The sequence below is a fragment of the Argiope bruennichi genome, chromosome 10 (genome assembly GCF_947563725.1).
Source record: "Argiope bruennichi chromosome 10, qqArgBrue1.1, whole genome shotgun sequence".
NCBI lineage: Eukaryota > Metazoa > Arthropoda > Arachnida > Araneae > Araneidae > Argiope > Argiope bruennichi.
Window position 1 is genome coordinate 101,234,898 of NC_079160.1, and position 17,865 is coordinate 101,252,762.

The following is a 17,865-nucleotide window of genomic DNA, read 5'->3' on the forward strand; positions in this document are numbered from 1 at the left end:
GTTTCGTCCCTTCCTTACTTCTGCATTTGAGCCGCGCTGTGGTGGACGTGCCTTGTCCGCCTCTGTGCTTGTAAATAATTATGCTTTCCCGGAAACGAAGGGTGGTTTTGGGTTCTAGGGACCATGATCGGTAAAGAAATGAAGACATTTTTCCGAAGTCTTATTATAAGGACCATTGTAATAGGTAGTTTTCCTATAGGAATCTCCTAAAAATAGGCGCACTTAAAGCATTTTTCGTTATTGCTTGATTTTTAAGTTGTTTTCATTTCAGGCACAGAAAAATTTAGCCTTTTATTAAAAGTATGCTTTATACTGAAACATTTACGTTGTATGTTTTTAATACCAGAACAAATATTCTGTTTATTTTGCATATGAACATTACTAATGGAGTCGAGTTCAATGATAACATAATTCCTTTAAAAACAGAACCCTCCGGGAAAATTATCTTCTAATTGCACGTTCTCTTTTGTGGTTTGTAACTTCATCCTCTGATGATTTCTGATTCTCGTTTGTCTGTAAACTGTTTAGATAAAAAAAAAAAGAACTGTATCTTTAACTTTCAGTAATAAAAGATAGAAGGCATTAAATGTTTGATGAAATAATAAAAAAACTTATTGAATTATATTGGGATAATGAGATATATTATAGAAAATTAGACGACATAATTGTATAGAAAAAAAATTACAATTAACTTAATATAGTTAAAAATTAATTGCTTAAATTTCAAAACGGATTAAAAAAGCATTTTTTTGCAACAAATATTTTTGGCAATTATCAACAAAAATACTAAAATATCGCTTATTTTTATTAATTAAATTTTTAAAAAAATCGTTTGTAAAAACGATTGCAATCGTTTTCAAAACGGATTATAAAACATTTGAAAACAATTTTATAATTGTTTTCAAAACGGATTAAAAAAGCATTTTTTTGCAACAAATATTTTTGGCAATTATCAACAAAAATACTAAAATATCGCTTATTTTTATTAATTAAATTTTTTTAAAAATCGTTTGTAAAAACGATTGCAATCGTTTTCAAAACGGATTATAAAACATTTACAATGGATTATAAAACATTTGAAAACGATTTTATAATTGTTTTCAAAACGGATTATAAAAGTATTTTTTTGCAATAAATATTTTTGGCAATTATCAGAAATAATGCCAAAATATCGCTTATATTTATTATTGAGATTTTTTTAAAAAATCGTTCTGAATTGCCTATTTCCTATCTTCAAAGTATTTTAGTATCAAATATAAAAGTTCTACGTCTGAAAACTGTAATTTACAAAGCGTCAAGACATATACACACGTTTTCCTTTATAGTTATCAAAAATATATCAGCAAGTTTTATACATAATATGGAAAAGCGACTATAATTCCGCTGATTTATTCGTATGCTGATAGGAAACAGAGATTTTTACTTTCTCGCAGACGAAGTACAAAGGAAGTGTATTATAATCATCAAGAAATTTGAACTCGAGATTTTGAAGGATCTTCACGCTTCAGGCTACTTCAATCAGTAAAACCTAACCAATCTATCTTAATGTGAACACGATAACTCAAACTCATTTTGAACTAGACGGCTAAAATTTGGTACATGGAATTACGGCCAAATCTGTAGTTTTCTATTAAATTTTGAATGAAATTCACCTACAGAAAGTCTGTCTATAGGTGTTTAAGTACAAGTGAACACTATAACTATAAAACTCAAAGAGGTAGGTAAATTAAATTTGATACACAGGTTTAGCATTAAAATATAGCTTCCTTTCTTTCAAATTTTGAACTACATTTGTCAAACGGTTGACTGTGACCGTCTCTAAAACGGTAAAAGGGCTTGACTGTCTGTAGCTCTGTCAAACGGTTGACTGTGACCGTCTCTAAAACGGTAAAAGGGCTTGACTGTCTGTAGCTCTGTAATTTAGCATACATGCAAATGTCATAACATAAACGGGGTGACTTAAATCAATGAAATTTGGTATGTTATCTTGTAATTTCAGCTGTAGTTTCGTGTCGAATTTTGGCCTCTATCTGCTGCCAAAAATTCGCCAAAATACATACAGTCTGACAGACAGACAGAACTTGAATGTTCATATTTTGATACAAATTTGGTTTTAAAGATCACATACCAAAATACACCCGTCTAGCTCAAAGTTTTTATGAATTATTGTGTTTTCATATAGGTAGACATCATTTCAAATATGTGTCTGGAAGATTTGAAAATGGAGACTCGTCAACATTAGAAGATTGAATTTTTTAATAATTACAATATTCTTTCTATGTATACTTCGTTCAGGAGGAAATAACCAATGGGAGTGGTCTCTCTAAAACTTTCTCGCATACTGTCTAATAAAGGTTTTTCCCAAAAAAATGCCTTGCATTACAATGGCGTACAACAAGTACGAAATATTAACCTTCGCACGAATTTAGCTTTTTTTTAATTGAATCTATCGTATGATCCTTGTCGAATGTTTCATTGTGTTTTTGAGTTATCGCGTTTCATGCTTCTGAAAATAAAGATCGACAGACGGTCAACCTGTTGTTGAATTTGGCTGAAACTTTGATACGTGTCTCCGCTATAAACATTAAGTCTTCGTACCGAATTTTATCCATCAAGCTCTCTTCATTTTGAAGTTATTCTCTTAACTTATATTCAAACAACCAAATAAACAAATTTCCTCTGAACGAAAATTGCTAGAAATTTTTAAAAAAATCTACAAATTTGATGTTAAAACCGTTTACCAAATTTCATCCGTCTACTCAATGAGTTTCTGAGTTATCGTTGTCACAGACAGACAGACATTTTTCGATCTGTTTTTCGATATCAAGGACGTTTAAAACGTAGAAATTTGTCAAAATCTCGAGTTCGAATGTTTTTTTTTTTTTTTTTTTTTTTTTTTTTTTTTTTTTTTTTTTACGATTGCAATACTTTCTCTATATTTCGTATACTGGAAGGCAAAAAATAGAATACCAAAAAGAAAGTTGAATTGTTTATAACATTCATAGTCCATCAAAAACTCCGGAAAATGTAATCTTTTAAACCTATCGATCAACCTTAATCACCGATTAAGCTAATTATAATTGCTTAAACTAAACGATTATAATCAAATCCAATAGCAAAATCAATTATTAATTATTGGTTTAATTATTGGAAAATTAACGTTTAATAATCAATTATTGTACAATTAAATGCAGAAGGTTAAAAGCTGCTAAAACAAGCCTTAAAATCATTGCTTTGGTGAAGGCATTCCTCGGAATAGATTATGTGAAGAATAATGCTTTGAATTAATGGAATTCCATATGAACGAATGTATTACTGGATTAGACAAGAAAATAAACATTTTTGATTTGAAATGTTGGTTTTACATACATGATTGTTAAATATACTTATTGACATTCATTATAATGTTCCAGGCAATTGTAACTGTTTATAATTGAACGTTGCTCCTAAATTTTAAAGTCCACTTAATGTTAGTGGCTCGTACTAAGAGTTACTAATGAAAAAAATCCCTTCCTCAAAACTGAACAATATTTTAAAACCTACTTTCAAAAAATGGCAATCAGACGTTTTCCCAAGAATTGTATTGATTGTATTTAGTTTCGAAAAAAATTGATAATGTTCATAATTCCCTCAATAAAGCATTCTTTAGCATCATATTGTGATATACATTAAAAATAATTGTATATCCTTTGTTATAATTGTATATCCTTTGTTATAATTGCATATCCTTTGTTATAATTGCATATCCTTTGTTATAATTGTATTAATTGTATATCCTTTGTTATAATTGTATATCCTTCGTTATAATTGTATATCCTTTGTTATAATTGCATTAATTGTATATCATTTGTTATAATTGTATATCCTTCGTTATAATTGTATATCCTTTGTTATAATTGCATATCCTTGTTATAATTGTATTAATTGTATATCCTTTGTTATAATTGTATATCCTTCGTTATAATTGTATATCCTTTGTTATAATTGTATATCCTTCGTTATAATTGTATATCCTTTGTTATAATTGTATATCCTTCGTTATAATTGTATATCCTTTGTTATAATTGTATATCCTTATCTGTAATTGTTATAGCCTTTTCATATTTTGTATTTCATCATTATCTTTCATCTTTGCGCTGAGATGAATCAAAAGCCAACAAGCGGTCAGAACTTTGACGGATCTGGTTGCAAATTTGAACGAATCTATTTACCAGATGATTATTCTGTGAATCAAATCTTATCTTTTTAACTTTATAGAAATTTACTAATCTTGTGCAAAACAAATTCTTCCCTCTAGATTAAAGCATTTTGAACTATCGCGTTCACTGAAAAACAGAAAAAGCGTCGACAGACTGACAGACATAATTTTAAAAAAAGCCATATATATATCGTACTCGCAGTGTTGTGAAACAAGTAGATTCTTCAGTTCGAATTTTTTATTATATGAGAACATTATGATGTTCTTGGTTAGTGGGTTTTGAAGCTCGAAATCGTGTAGGAAATCAATATTGAAGCTCAAAATCGCGTAGGCAATGAATAAAGTATAAATGGTCATTTTCATCATCATCTTTTAATGGCATATTTTTTTTTACCTGCTTTTATCAATATTGTATTAATATTATGTATGCTTCTTTGGAAGCAAATGCGTTTTTAAAAGAGTGATCTGCTTTTACCAGTATTGCATTATTATTATTATGTATGCTTCTTTGAAAGCAGATGCGTTTTGAAAAGGTTGACGTAGAACTATGACATCATAGCTGTTATTTCATTTCAAAATCGGTCGAGCTGCAAAACTTTGTTTGCGAGCTAGAAAAATTGAAAATGAAAGTTTAAAAAAATTATCATCATATATATATATATATATATATATATATATATATATATATATACAGAGAGAGAGAGAGAGAGAGAGGGATAGAGAAGTCTTGTGATTGCTTCAAACCAGTTTAAACTGGTTAATGACTTAAATTAATTAAGACAAATAATGACTTAAAAATAATTATGTTCTCACATCATAACTTGAAATTTGCGATCATAAATTCCATTAAAATTTTTTTTCTCCCCTCTATTAACGATACTTTCTCTATGTATACTTCGTACACTAGAAAGTAAAAGAAGGCGTAAATCAATGCAGGAGCCAAAAGAGTTTGCTTGGCGATCATCTTCTGTCGCCAAGCGGTTCTCTCTAGGAGCGGCCGGGCAATGGTGTTGCTGAGAAGGTTAGCAGGGTCCAGCCGCGATGACATCGGAAATTGTGAGGCGTATGACATGGGACGACGTGCCGCAGGTGGTCGCGATATGGAAGGACACGGGGCTCGCCGAGGGCACTCACACGGTGCACACCTTCTTCCGATTTGACCCAGAGGGATTCTATGTGGTGGCCACGGATACAGGTCAGTTTAAAACTCACTCTTTGTGGCAATTCCTGAACTACAGAATAAGCAATTTGTTAAATTAAAAAAGATTTTACAGTAGTTTTAATAATTTATAATGCAAAAAAAAAAAAAAATCGGAAAATTTTATGTTTTTTTATTAGTTAAACCCGAATATTTAAAAGAATTTGACAGAAAATTATTAATTGGATAGAAAAGTTGTTTATATCTTCGTATATTTTCTATATCAATTAGCCGTTTTTGGCTACCAGCTGTTTTGCCTGAAACATTGTTTATGTTATTTCCGATTAAATCTCTTATGCATAGTTTAATGTAGATGATTTATCTAAGCAAATATTTTTAAAAACAAATTGCGACAGACATCAAAGTTGGGTTATGTAAATAGCTTTATATATATTATTTTCATTGTGCATGAGGCAGGACTCAAAGCATCACACTGCTATTAAGAATGCAATTGTCAGAATAATCTTTCTAAGTCTCTCGTATTGAAACTTCACTTTCTTATTTCTTAATAGTCTCCTTGGGTGACTAGCTGCTGCACTGAAAATATTTGTTATATTTGATTTCAGATAAATCATTTAGATACAATTGCATGTCCATAATTCCTCCAAATTGTTAAATATTAAAACTGTGTTATTTTATATGTCTTACTCTGTTTATTGTGTACATGAACTGCTTGTTTTATGTGTATTTTATGTAATACAAATTATATTGCATGAGATATACTCGCTGTATTTTAATTACACTTTTTTTTATTTGTCTCTTAAACGACGCAGAGATGAAACAAAATTCTTCTTTTTTAACTTTCAACAACAGTACAAAAATCACACATTCACATAGTTGAAGAAGCAATGGAAATGGTTTGAACTTCAAGACAATAATGTAATCCCTTGTAAGAAATCAGGCAAGAAAAAAATTAATGTAATCCCTTGTAAGAAATCAGGCAAGAAAAAAATTAATGTAATCCATTGTAAGAAATCAGGCAAGAAAAAAATTAATGTAATCCATTGTAAGAAATCAGGCAAGAAAAAAATTAATGTAATCCCTTGTAAGAAATCAGGCAAGAAAAAAATTAATGTAATCCCTTGTAAGAAATCAGGCAAGAAAAAAATTAATGTAATCCATTGTAAGAAATCAGGCAAGAAAAAAATTAATGTAATCCCTTGTAAGAAATCAGGCAAGAAAAAAATTAATGTAATCCATTGTAAGAAATCAGGCAAGAAAAAAATTAATGTAATCCATTGTAAGAAATCAGGCAAGAAAAAAATTAATGTAATCCTTTGTAAGAAATCAGGCAAGAAAAAAATTAATGTAATCCATTGTAAGAAATCAGGCAAGAAAAAAATTAATGTAATCCCTTGTAAGAAATCAGGCAAGAAAAAAATTAATGTAATCCCTTGTAAGAAATCAGGCAAGAAAAAAATTAATGTAATCCATTGTAAGAAATCAGGCAAGAAAAAAATTAATGTAATCCCTTGTAAGAAATCAGGCAAGAAAAAAATTAATGTAATCCATTGTAAGAAATCAGTCAAGAAAAAAATTAATGTAATCCATTGTAAGAAATCAGGCAAGAAAAAAAATAATTTACCACAAAACTGCAAACATTTGCAAGACAATTTGATTAGTATCATTAAAAAGACAATTTTTAAAATTTTGAAACGTTTCAAAATTTATTTTCTTGCGATAATATTAAATAATAATGATTAAAATGAATCTGTTTGAATTTAAAGACAACAATGCAATTATTAGAAATTGAGAAAAAAATTTTAAGCAATCAAAATTAGTAAAAATTTGTCCAAGTATTAAAATGATATCTTTAAAAACTTTTAATTTTAATTATGTTAAATAAATTTTGTGCAATAATATCACTGGGAAATGCTAAAATATTACCTAATTTTTAATTAATTAAACTTCGGAAAAACAGTTCGGAGATGCACATTTTCATCCTCCAAAGTATATCTGTGCCAAATTTGGTATCTCTGCATCAAATGATCTATGTTATAGAGCTTTAACACAACGCACAAGTTATGCTTTATTATTAATTGGGATAGCGCTAAATTAATGTGAATGTATTCCTTACGAGTCTTAATTCTCATAAGGAAAACTCTCCTCTCATCTCCCTTATGACAATTTTTTTTAACGCAGTAAACATGAAAATTAAAAGCATTATACTGCTTGCTAAATTTCATATCTTTTGCATGCAATGATTGTCTAATATGATGCGAAAAACCTCTATGCATTTGCATCGTACGAAACAAATATGGGAAAGTCTATAACGAAGCGTCCTGATTGAAGAATGACATACTAGTTTGTGGTTCTACGCATAGTATGCTTACTGTATGTACTTCAACTTCGCTAACAATGTGTGATGCATTTTTAAGTTCTCGTATGCATAGTATAAAATATAGTAATCGTCAAAAAATTCATACTCACAAGGTTTTAATGAATTTCCACGTTTTAGACTTCCCTTAGATCGTAAAACAATTTTTAGAAAATGTTTGTCTGTCCGTATGACAAAGATAACTGGACAATGTATTGAGCAAGATGGATGAAATTTGGTATGCAGACTTAAAACCAAATTTTCATATTTCTATTAAATTTTAAGCAAACTCCTTTTATAGGAAGTCTGTCCGGTTGTTCGAATGTAAGTTAGCACAATAACTGTTAAACAGAGAGCTAGATAGGTAAACTGCGGTGCACAGATTTGACATGTTTAATATAGACGTCTGTGTTCAAAATCCAATCAGAGATTGAACGTCTGTCGGTCTGTGCTTTCAGAAATATATAAACGGAAATATGTATCAAATTTGATATGTAATTTTGTTACTACAAGTGTAGGTTTCTTTATTTTATTCGATTGGGGAAAACCTTTCTAGAACACACATTCGATTTTCGGATACCAATAATGGCATGCCATCGCATAAGGCCAAGGACGACATGATAGACTCAATAAAAATGCTAAAGTCATGTCAAAGGCTAACATTTAGCAACTGTTTTACGCTAATACTATGCAAAACACTCTTTGGGATAACGCTTTCATTAGAGAATATGCGAAAAAGTTTGGGGGTGATCACCGCTGTTGGGTTTTATTTTAATTTGAAGAACACCAATTGAAATAATTATGTCATATGTTGCTTTTCTGAAAATAAGGGAAATGTTTTAAATAATTTAGTGTTAATTATTTAATTATAAAATATTATAATAATTATTGTTTTAAAATATTATTAATTATAAAAAAGCAAATAAGGGAAATAGCGATTTAAATATTACGTTACATGTTATTTACAATATACATAACTGCAAATTTTGAGCAGAAAAAAAAATTGACTACATAAATCATTTTTCAAACTTTTATCTTTAAATAAAGAGTACATAATATTTCATTATCTAAAAAAAGTTTAAAAAATTAAAATATTTCCTAGGAATAATAAAAAAAATTATATTATTTATATTTCATAACTGAATTGCATTGCAAGGAATTTCGAACTAAAACCCAATTTTTAAATTATATTCAAAGTAAATATTATTTTATACTCTAAAGTAAGAGATATCAGAAATTTCCTGAAAATAGAACATTATGTACATTAAATATTTTACATTTATGTTATATAAAACGATTGCAAGATTCATATCGTATCTTAAATATTTCCCTCGACATATATCCCAATTTTATGCAGACATTTTTGTGCCAATTAGAAGTTGAATTTAGAGTTAATCATATTTTACTTTTTACTTTTCTGTTTATTTTGTAGAAGAAAAGAAATAAGAATTGCCGATACATGTATTTGCCGTTATATCGTTTCGACAAAAAAATTGAATACAAAAAGTCGAAAACTGAACTCAAACTTGCACAGAAAGCGCAGCTGGAAAAAAACTTGTATCAAGTATCGAGAGAAGAACTATTGCGCAGTTGTTGATGAGTCAGATTTGTTTTAATGCTAGCGGCATTAGGAGATCGACTGATTCATAGGGATTTACGGTTAGAAAGTAAAAATAGAGATAAGAAAAATGATCACTAAATAATTTCAGAACCAGTAATATTCAAAACTAATTCTCTCTTTATCAAAAATAATAAAAAAAGAGATTGAAAAGAATAAAATAAATCAGAACTATATGTCATGAATAAATTGCAAAAATGATTCGCCCCGAGGGTGATAAATCGCCAGAATCTTACGCTCCGAGCTCCGAGACAACGGACCAAACTCTTATTATTTTTTTTTTTTTTTTTTCCCCCTGGAAGGTCAGATTTCGATTAGCGTTTTCTTGCTTGGCAGAGAGATTAGCTATATGAAACTAAGCAATTTTTTATCACAAAGAATATCGAATGTTGTTGTTTGAAACAAAATCTTTGCTAAAATGCGTTAGTTACTTCCGGGATTCAGCAGAATCACTTCAGAGATATTGCATCTGGGGAAATGATACATATTTTACCTTTTACAATACTGTCAAATTAATATGAAGTATAGATGCAATTTCAGCACGCTCAGTGGCAGATGTCCGAATAGGCAACAGTCTATGACCGCCGTATTGAATTACATAATAAGTAGGTAAAATGAACCATGTTATTATTAACCTAGTTGTAAAAAAAATAAATTTGTAGGAAAAACAAATTTGTTAAACCCTTTCTAGTATGCTTCCCACCAAATTTATCAATCTTTGTATGAAATTATGTAGGTTGGCATCAGTTCTGACAAATTTTTTAAGAAAGACAGAAACTTAAATGCTTCAGTTGTTTATCTCACACAAAATGATGTGTCTTGATTTGTTACTTAATTATTAATTAACCAAATTAATTAATGAATCAAATTAAATTAATCTATTAAGCTAAATGAATTCCTTTTCTTATTCTGATTTCAAGCCTAAAAATTTTTAAACATAAAATGACTAAAAAAAAATGGCCCTTTAAAGTGTTAAGTCATTGCATCTCTGAGTTATCACATTTACATGTATATGAAAGCAAAGACCGACAGACGGTCAATCATCTGTTGGTTTTGGCTCAAAATTTGATAAATGTGTACTCTATAGGTGTTAAAGATGTGTACCGAATTTCATTCATTTAGCTCTGTTCGTTTTGTAGTAATTGTGTTAACTTATGTTCGAACAACCTAACAGACAAACTTTGGTTAATTATTAATTAACCAAATTAATTAATTAATCAAATTAAATTTATCTAATAAGCTAAATGAATCCTTTTTCTTATTCTAACTTCAAGCCTAAAAATATTTTAACATAATATGACTAGAAAAAAAATGGGCCTTTAAAGGGTTAAATTTCAAATGCCAAATTTCGTCCGTCTAGCTCTAAGCATTTTTATGATATTGTATTCGCAAGCAGGTAGATATAATGTAAAAAATGCGTTTTTGAGACTCAGGATGCTCTGAAGAATGGTCAATCTCTTGAGTTCGAATGTTTTGACGTTTACAAAAGCGTTCAACAAAATGTTAAGCGAAATGTATTCACAGCAAATCTGTCATCTGTTCGAAAATATATTAGCAGATTTACACATATTTTAAGAGATGCGTAGCAGAGAAGAAGAAAGTTTTAAAATTTTAAAACTTTGATTTATTTCCCTATGGAAGACATAATTTAAATACAAAGAATAAGTGGTAAGAATTACATCGCGACATAAGAGCAGAAGAGACCAGCATTTTTCCCTTCAGTGATTTTCACTATGAGATTTTGGTATGGATTTCTTTGATACGTATAGACTTAGGAAAGGCAAATTTAGGTATCTGAAAGAGTGTTGTAAGCATTAGGGAATTTTATTCCTTCGCTCAGAGAGTGAGAACCTGCTGATTTAAGCATATTTACAAAGCTTCTGTAGCATTAATTAAATAAAAAAGTGGGAATTGGATCAGGAAATAAGAGAACATTTTAGAATGAAGTTAATATGGGTTAAATGAAGATAAAAATTAGGAAATTAAGATTTAAATTAGATTAAGAGGTATCATTAAATGCATATATATATATATATATATATATATATTAATACACACACACACGTGTACTCATAAAATTTTCTAATGAGAAATTTAGAATTTGATCTTGTTGCAAAATTTTTACTTCCGAATCAGATATATAAGGAAGCACAAAACACTCATGTGTGGGACTCTGAATGTATCTGTGTATTTTGGGGGTTAAGTGTTTTTATGAAGGTTCACGATTTTTATGCGAGGAGGGATAATACGTTTATTACCCCCCCCCAGTTTCAAACGCACATTTTTTTTTATTATACCTGTATGTGGACATGATATTTCAAAAACACTTTGAACTAAATGTGTGAAATTTGGTATATGGACTTTAGATCATATTTGTAGATTTATACCACAGTTTGAACGAAATTCTTTTGTTGAAAGTTTGTCTGCCTGTATGTTTGAATACAGTTTTAATTTAGTTCACAGATTTACCACCCATATTGTAGATTTGTGGCAAAATGGAAGCCAAATCTCTTATAGGATTGACCGTCTGCTAGTCTGTACTTTAATATACATGAAAATGCGGTAGTAAAAAATGCTATGATTGACATTTGTATGCAATTTGATTTGTGATCGTGTGACTAAAATTGTAGTTCCAAGTCAATTTTCAGTTTCAATCAGTTGGGAAAAACGCGTCTAAAACACGAATTCCATTTTCGTATACTTGTACATCAATCGTATCCTAGCGATTCTTTCGTAACTATTGTTCGCCATTTCCATGCAATTAATACACAGGTACCAGTATTCTTTACAACATTAAGAAGCACACAACTCTCATATGTGTGACCCTGAAAATAAAAATATGAGTACTTATGGTGTTCACGACCTTGCCCACGGGCCATAAATTTATTAAAAGAGGAGAACAGGACATCTTTATTAGAGAATATGCGAGAAAGTTTCCAGGAGAACACTTCCACTGGTTAGGAAATATGCGAGAAAGTTTCGAAGAGACTATTTTTAATAAGCAATTAACTTGGACATAACTTCTTTTGCCATTTCGTCAAGAATTTTAAAATATTCACGCAATAGTTCCTTTAGAACAAAAATATACCGAATTCATTGCACCGACTTTCTCTAAAAGATTTAACTAATTTAAAAATAAATAATAGAATATTCTTCTTGGATAATTCGAATGCATATGTCAATAAACTTGTTCCATGTTAAAAGTTGTTTCTCAGAGTTTCATGTTTACAGTTGTTTAGAGCGAATTGTGTGAACTCTGTATATGTACATTGCGAGAAAACTTGCATGTTCTTTCCATGCATCCCTTGAGAAAAACATCAAAGTCTGTCTCGAGCAGCTCATTTCATATTAATTTGGTTCAGTCGCTCTTGAAAAGGTTCTATCTGCCAGTTGCAATTTAAATTAGTTTCAGAGTGCAATAGTAATTAACAAAGTACGTTTATTTTGGCATAAGCTCTGTAGGAGAATGCTTCGTTCTTAACAAGTAAAGGAGGTCGATTACAAAGAAGGAGAAAGAAATGAAATAAAAATTGTACTTGTCCCTTACGAAACAAGCCTAATTTCTTAATCTGTTCATTCGCAAAAGATTGCAAAATGTAAAAAAACAAACAGACAAACAATAAACCGTTTTAAGTGGAAAACGAAAATAAATTCCATCTGTCCTAATACCATATTCTTTGCCATTTCCTGTGATAACTGCATTAGAATTGGAAGCGAATGAAAATGCTAACTTTGCAACGCCTGGTCACATATACAAATATCAATCGAATCTTTGATTTCATTTGATAAATTGGAGGATCAATCATTAATTGTACTTTCCAATCCACAATTTTTAAGCAATTGCAATTACCGATACAACTAGTAAGAATAGTCTCCCAAAATTTTTCTCGCATAATCTAATAAATTTGTCATGCCAGAGAACGCCTTACATGGCATTGACGTAAAATAGTTGCAAAATATTAATCTTTGACGTGAATTTAGCATTTTTACGGAATCTATCGGATGATCCTTGGCGAGTTATTTGGCGACTAATTCCTGACATGTGGTCAATAGTATTCCGAAATCGAATTTGTACTTTAAACACGTATTTCTCAACCGACTGAAACAAAAATTTGACACAAAACTGCACTTGTAGTCACAAAATCCCGAACCAAATATGAGATGTTTGAGTCGTTGAGTTTCTGAATTATCGCGTTTCTGATAGTACAGACCGATAGACTGTCAACTCGTTTTTGGATTCGGCTCACAATTTGACAAGAGCCTACACTATAGATGTTGAATTTGTGTGCCGAATTTTATTTATCTGACTCTATTCGTTTTGTAATTATCGTGTTAACTTGTATTAGAAACAACTGGACAGACGGACTTCCTCTGAATAGATTTTACTCAAAATTTGATAGAATTCTGTAAATGTGGAATAAAGACCGTATACCAAACTTCAACTGTCTGGCTCTAAATGCTTTTGAGTTATCTTTGTCACAGACAGGCGGACATTTCCCAAAAATTGTGTTTTTCGAATTCAGGGTTCGAAAACATGGAAGATTTCGAAACACACACGAAATTTCGAAATTTCACGCGAAATTTCGAAAACATGGAGATTTGACAAAATCTCGAGTTCGAATTATTTCGACGATTACTGTACTTCCTCTGTACTACATATATGAGAAAATAAAAATCTGCTCGTTAATATGATGCAAACTCCTATCTCCAACGTATGAGGCACTGAAGTTTCATTTCCTTTATGCTGGATGCTCCATACATGAAGTCAATGGATATTTTCAATCTCACTAAAACATACCTCTAATCGATTCAAATCCAGAAACAATTCATTTATATATACATAATGAGGGAAAATTATTCTGACCATTTGATTCTTATGCGCAGATTACCGTAACTTCATGTTGTAGCCACTGGAGAGTCAGATAGCTATAAAAAGAGAACGCAGGACAAGTGAAGCATCAGTTGCACTGTGTTGCGTGCGAAGAAATGGGTGGAAAACAAGATTTACCAGATTTGAACGCAGGATGCTGTAAGCGCTCCAAGCGTCAAAATCAGTATCAGCAAAACTCCAACACTTATGAAGCGTTCGAGAGCAGCAATCATTTTGGTTTCAGAGCATCAATAGATATGCGCTTTGAAGCATGGGCAACTAAGAAGTTCACCCTTTCTAAGGCCGTGGGAAGTATGCTTCCCACCAAATTTATCAATCTTTGTATGAAATGATGTAGGTTGGCACCAGTTCTGACAATTTTTTTAGAAAGACAGAAACTTAGATGCTTCAGTTCTTTATCTCACACAAAATGATGTGACTTGGTTTGTCACTTAATTATTAATGAACCAAATTAATTAATTAATCAAATTAAATTTACTTAATAAGCTAAATGAATCCCTTTTCTTATTCTAATTTCAAGCCTACAAATATTTTAACATAATATGACTAGAAAAAAATGACCCTTTAAAGGGTTAAAATGAAGTTCGAATTCACTTGAGAAGAAAACAGGTATTTTAGTAGCCAGTTTGAGGCGAATGTCACGGTGTTCCTGAACTTAAGATTCTTAACCTCCGGACATAATCGGTGAATAGGCGTGACAATGAGATTATTTAGCAAGTAGATGGTGTGTTTTAAGAATACTGTTAAATCGAAATGAATACTATGTAAGTGTGTGTGTGTGTGTATGTTTATGTGTGTGTGGTACACTATAGGCTAGATCCTTGACTAAATTTCATACATATATACTTTGAAGGGTGGTGGTAGGTAACAAGAAGACATATCAAATTTTTCACCATATATTAACAAATATGTGGGCTGATAACCGGGCAACCCTTTGATGGATTTGATATAAGATTTTTTGAAAATCTAAGGATGAATCCATATTCTTAAATTTCATCTATCTAAATATTTCCGTTTTATTATTTATCTTGTTCACACAACCCCCGGGGGGAGGCACCTCGTAATGTGGATGAGATACTTCTGGCATGGTGGTTGGATCTCGCCACCCTGGAGGGTACACAAATAGGTGGGGGATCTGACTCCTCCCATCGATGACGGGACGTACTTCCTTCGGGGAGGGTTGTACCGTGGCCGATGATGGCCCTTAGAACTCAACCACAGTTCCCGCCAGTGTTGCTGTTGCGGCGGTCCGACCATTCAGTTTTATGGTTTAAATCCACGTGCCTTCGTAGAGTCAGATGGCTGACTTATCTTGTTCACACCGATATAAACGGACAAACAGACAGTCGAATCATGAATAGTATTTTATTCAAAATTTGGTAGAGATTTGGAAATTTACAAAAAGAACCACATACCAAATTTCATGCCTGTGTCTTATTGTATTTTTTATTGTATCCTTTCCCCAGATGAGTCCTGTCTTGTCGACAGGCAGACGCAATTCTGAAAATTTGATTGTCCAACTCAAGACTGTGAGAAACGAGGACAAAGTAAAGCCAGGACTTTTTCTTTGTTTAAGAGAAAGTAAAAAAAGAAAAAGAAAAGAAAGAAACGGAGCGAAAAGGGAACGGACTAGTATTTGTTCGGGCAAATAGGCTTGTCTGAGCTTTTGTTTTAAAGGTCATACAAGTGTTGCATAAAGGGACTAAATAAAAAAATTTGACATTTAAGGCAAATTGTATTTTTGTCATATACTATTTTATTAATAACTAGCCGCCTTTGGCGACCAGCCGGTTCGCCAATCTTAATGTTCGTTAAAATTTTAAAAATTAAATATTTTATGCAATTCCTACTTTAATAGCTTCTTCATCAAAATATTTTAAAACTTCAAATTTTGATAGTCATATAATTCACTCATAATATTATAAACGCCTTCAGTCATAACGTAATATGTATCTATCTAATTTTCTGTTAGTTCCCGTAGAACTTATACTTTAAATTAAAGTGGAAAGGATTAATCTGCAATTAATATAATAATATTTTTTACTGAAACAAAGTTTTTTTTTTTTTTTTTTTGGAATAGGATTACTGAAAACAGTCACTGAGCGTTTAAACTTTATGGGCACTAAAGAATATCTTTCTTGATTTATGTAATATTTCAAGAATTTGTCAACAAAATTTTCTCAGATTCCTCATGACCAGATCGATTCATTAACAATGTTTAATTTTAAATGCATCAAACACTAAGAAAATAAAACGAATCGTTTAAAATAATCGGTTGAAAACAGGTTAAAAAAAACTACTTAAAAAACAATGTACTTAAAACTATAAACATATACAAAAAATATATAACTAACATAAATACAATTTAATTACAAAAGCATGCAACTAATCTAAAAATAATTTAAATCATCCGTTGATAATGGTTGTCATGTCAACAATCAGAACACAATGCGCATGCATGAATTTTCAACGCCAGTTACGGTAACGCAAATGCGTGAGTTTTTCTACGCCAGTTGGGGTAACGCTATGCAGATGAGACATTTTTAATTTCCTTTATTCTGTTTTATTTTAATTCAAAAGTACTTCAGGATGAATCTGAAAGATCGATTCATTAACAATGTTTCATTTTAAATGCATCAAACATTAAGAAAATAAACAGAATCGTTTGAAATAATCAGCCGAAAATCTTAAGCCTAGCCTCATTACTGTTGGGGAAAAAAACTGAAACCTTACTCATTTGGCGGTGGAGAAAATGAAGACTTTTTTCGCGGGAAAGTTAGTTTTTAATTAATAATTAAAATTCTAATTAAAAATTAAAAAAGGGACCCCAGGTGCCCATTCCCGATCTCCAAGGTATACATGTACCAAATTTGGTAGCTGTAAGTCAAACGGTCTAGCCAGCAGAGCGCCAACACACACACACACACAAACACACACACACACAAACACACACACACACAAACACACACACACACATTGAGCTTTATATAAGCATAGATAATGTAATTACAAAGTGTATGTTAAAACTCATTAATTATAGCACATAAAGGAATAATGTAATCTATAGAAAAAATTTATCTTGCAATAAGTGAAGTCATATCACTGACTCTCCGACCCTCCCGAAGGCCCACGGATAAAGAAAACTGAATGACCGGACCGCCGTACAACCTTTCATGAAGGAAGTACGTCCCATCATCGATGGGAAGAGCCAGATCCCCTACCTTTTTGTGTACCATCCAGGGTGGCGAGATCCAGCCACCATACCGGAAGCATCTCATCCTCATTTCGAGATGCCCCCGGGGGTCCTGAATAAGTGAAAAAGACTAGTCAGCATTCGCATTAAAAAATGAATAAATAAAAGCGGATTGAAAACAGCTTTCTCTATGTTTAGTAGTTTCATTTACAATTTTAAAAAATCTAGCGAATCCACAGAAATTTCATATATTAATTTCAAAATAATGGGGAAAAACATTGAACAAAGAAAAGTAGAGAATAAATGAAAATTTTTATAACAAAATTGTAACGAAAATTTTAGCGTTTAGATTGTATTTTGCATTAATTTTTCAATATTAGTGAAATTTAATCATGTGATAGGGAATAAAAAATCATGGAATTAAAATAGGCATGATTATTTGATATATAT

General features: G+C 31.0%; 1 protein-coding gene across 1 annotated transcript in view; it reads left to right on the top strand.

Moving 5' to 3' along the window:
- The first annotated feature begins 5,192 nt into the window (after positions 1 to 5,192).
- The window catches only part of LOC129988283 (uncharacterized), a 63,918-nt gene continuing 51,245 nt past the window's right edge, over positions 5,193 to 17,865 (top strand). Inside the window, exon 1 of the mRNA XM_056096471.1 lies at positions 5,193 to 5,393. Within this exon, the coding sequence (XP_055952446.1) occupies positions 5,240 to 5,393 (154 nt within the window). The 5' untranslated portion in view covers positions 5,193 to 5,239. The remainder of the gene's footprint in view (positions 5,394 to 17,865) is intronic.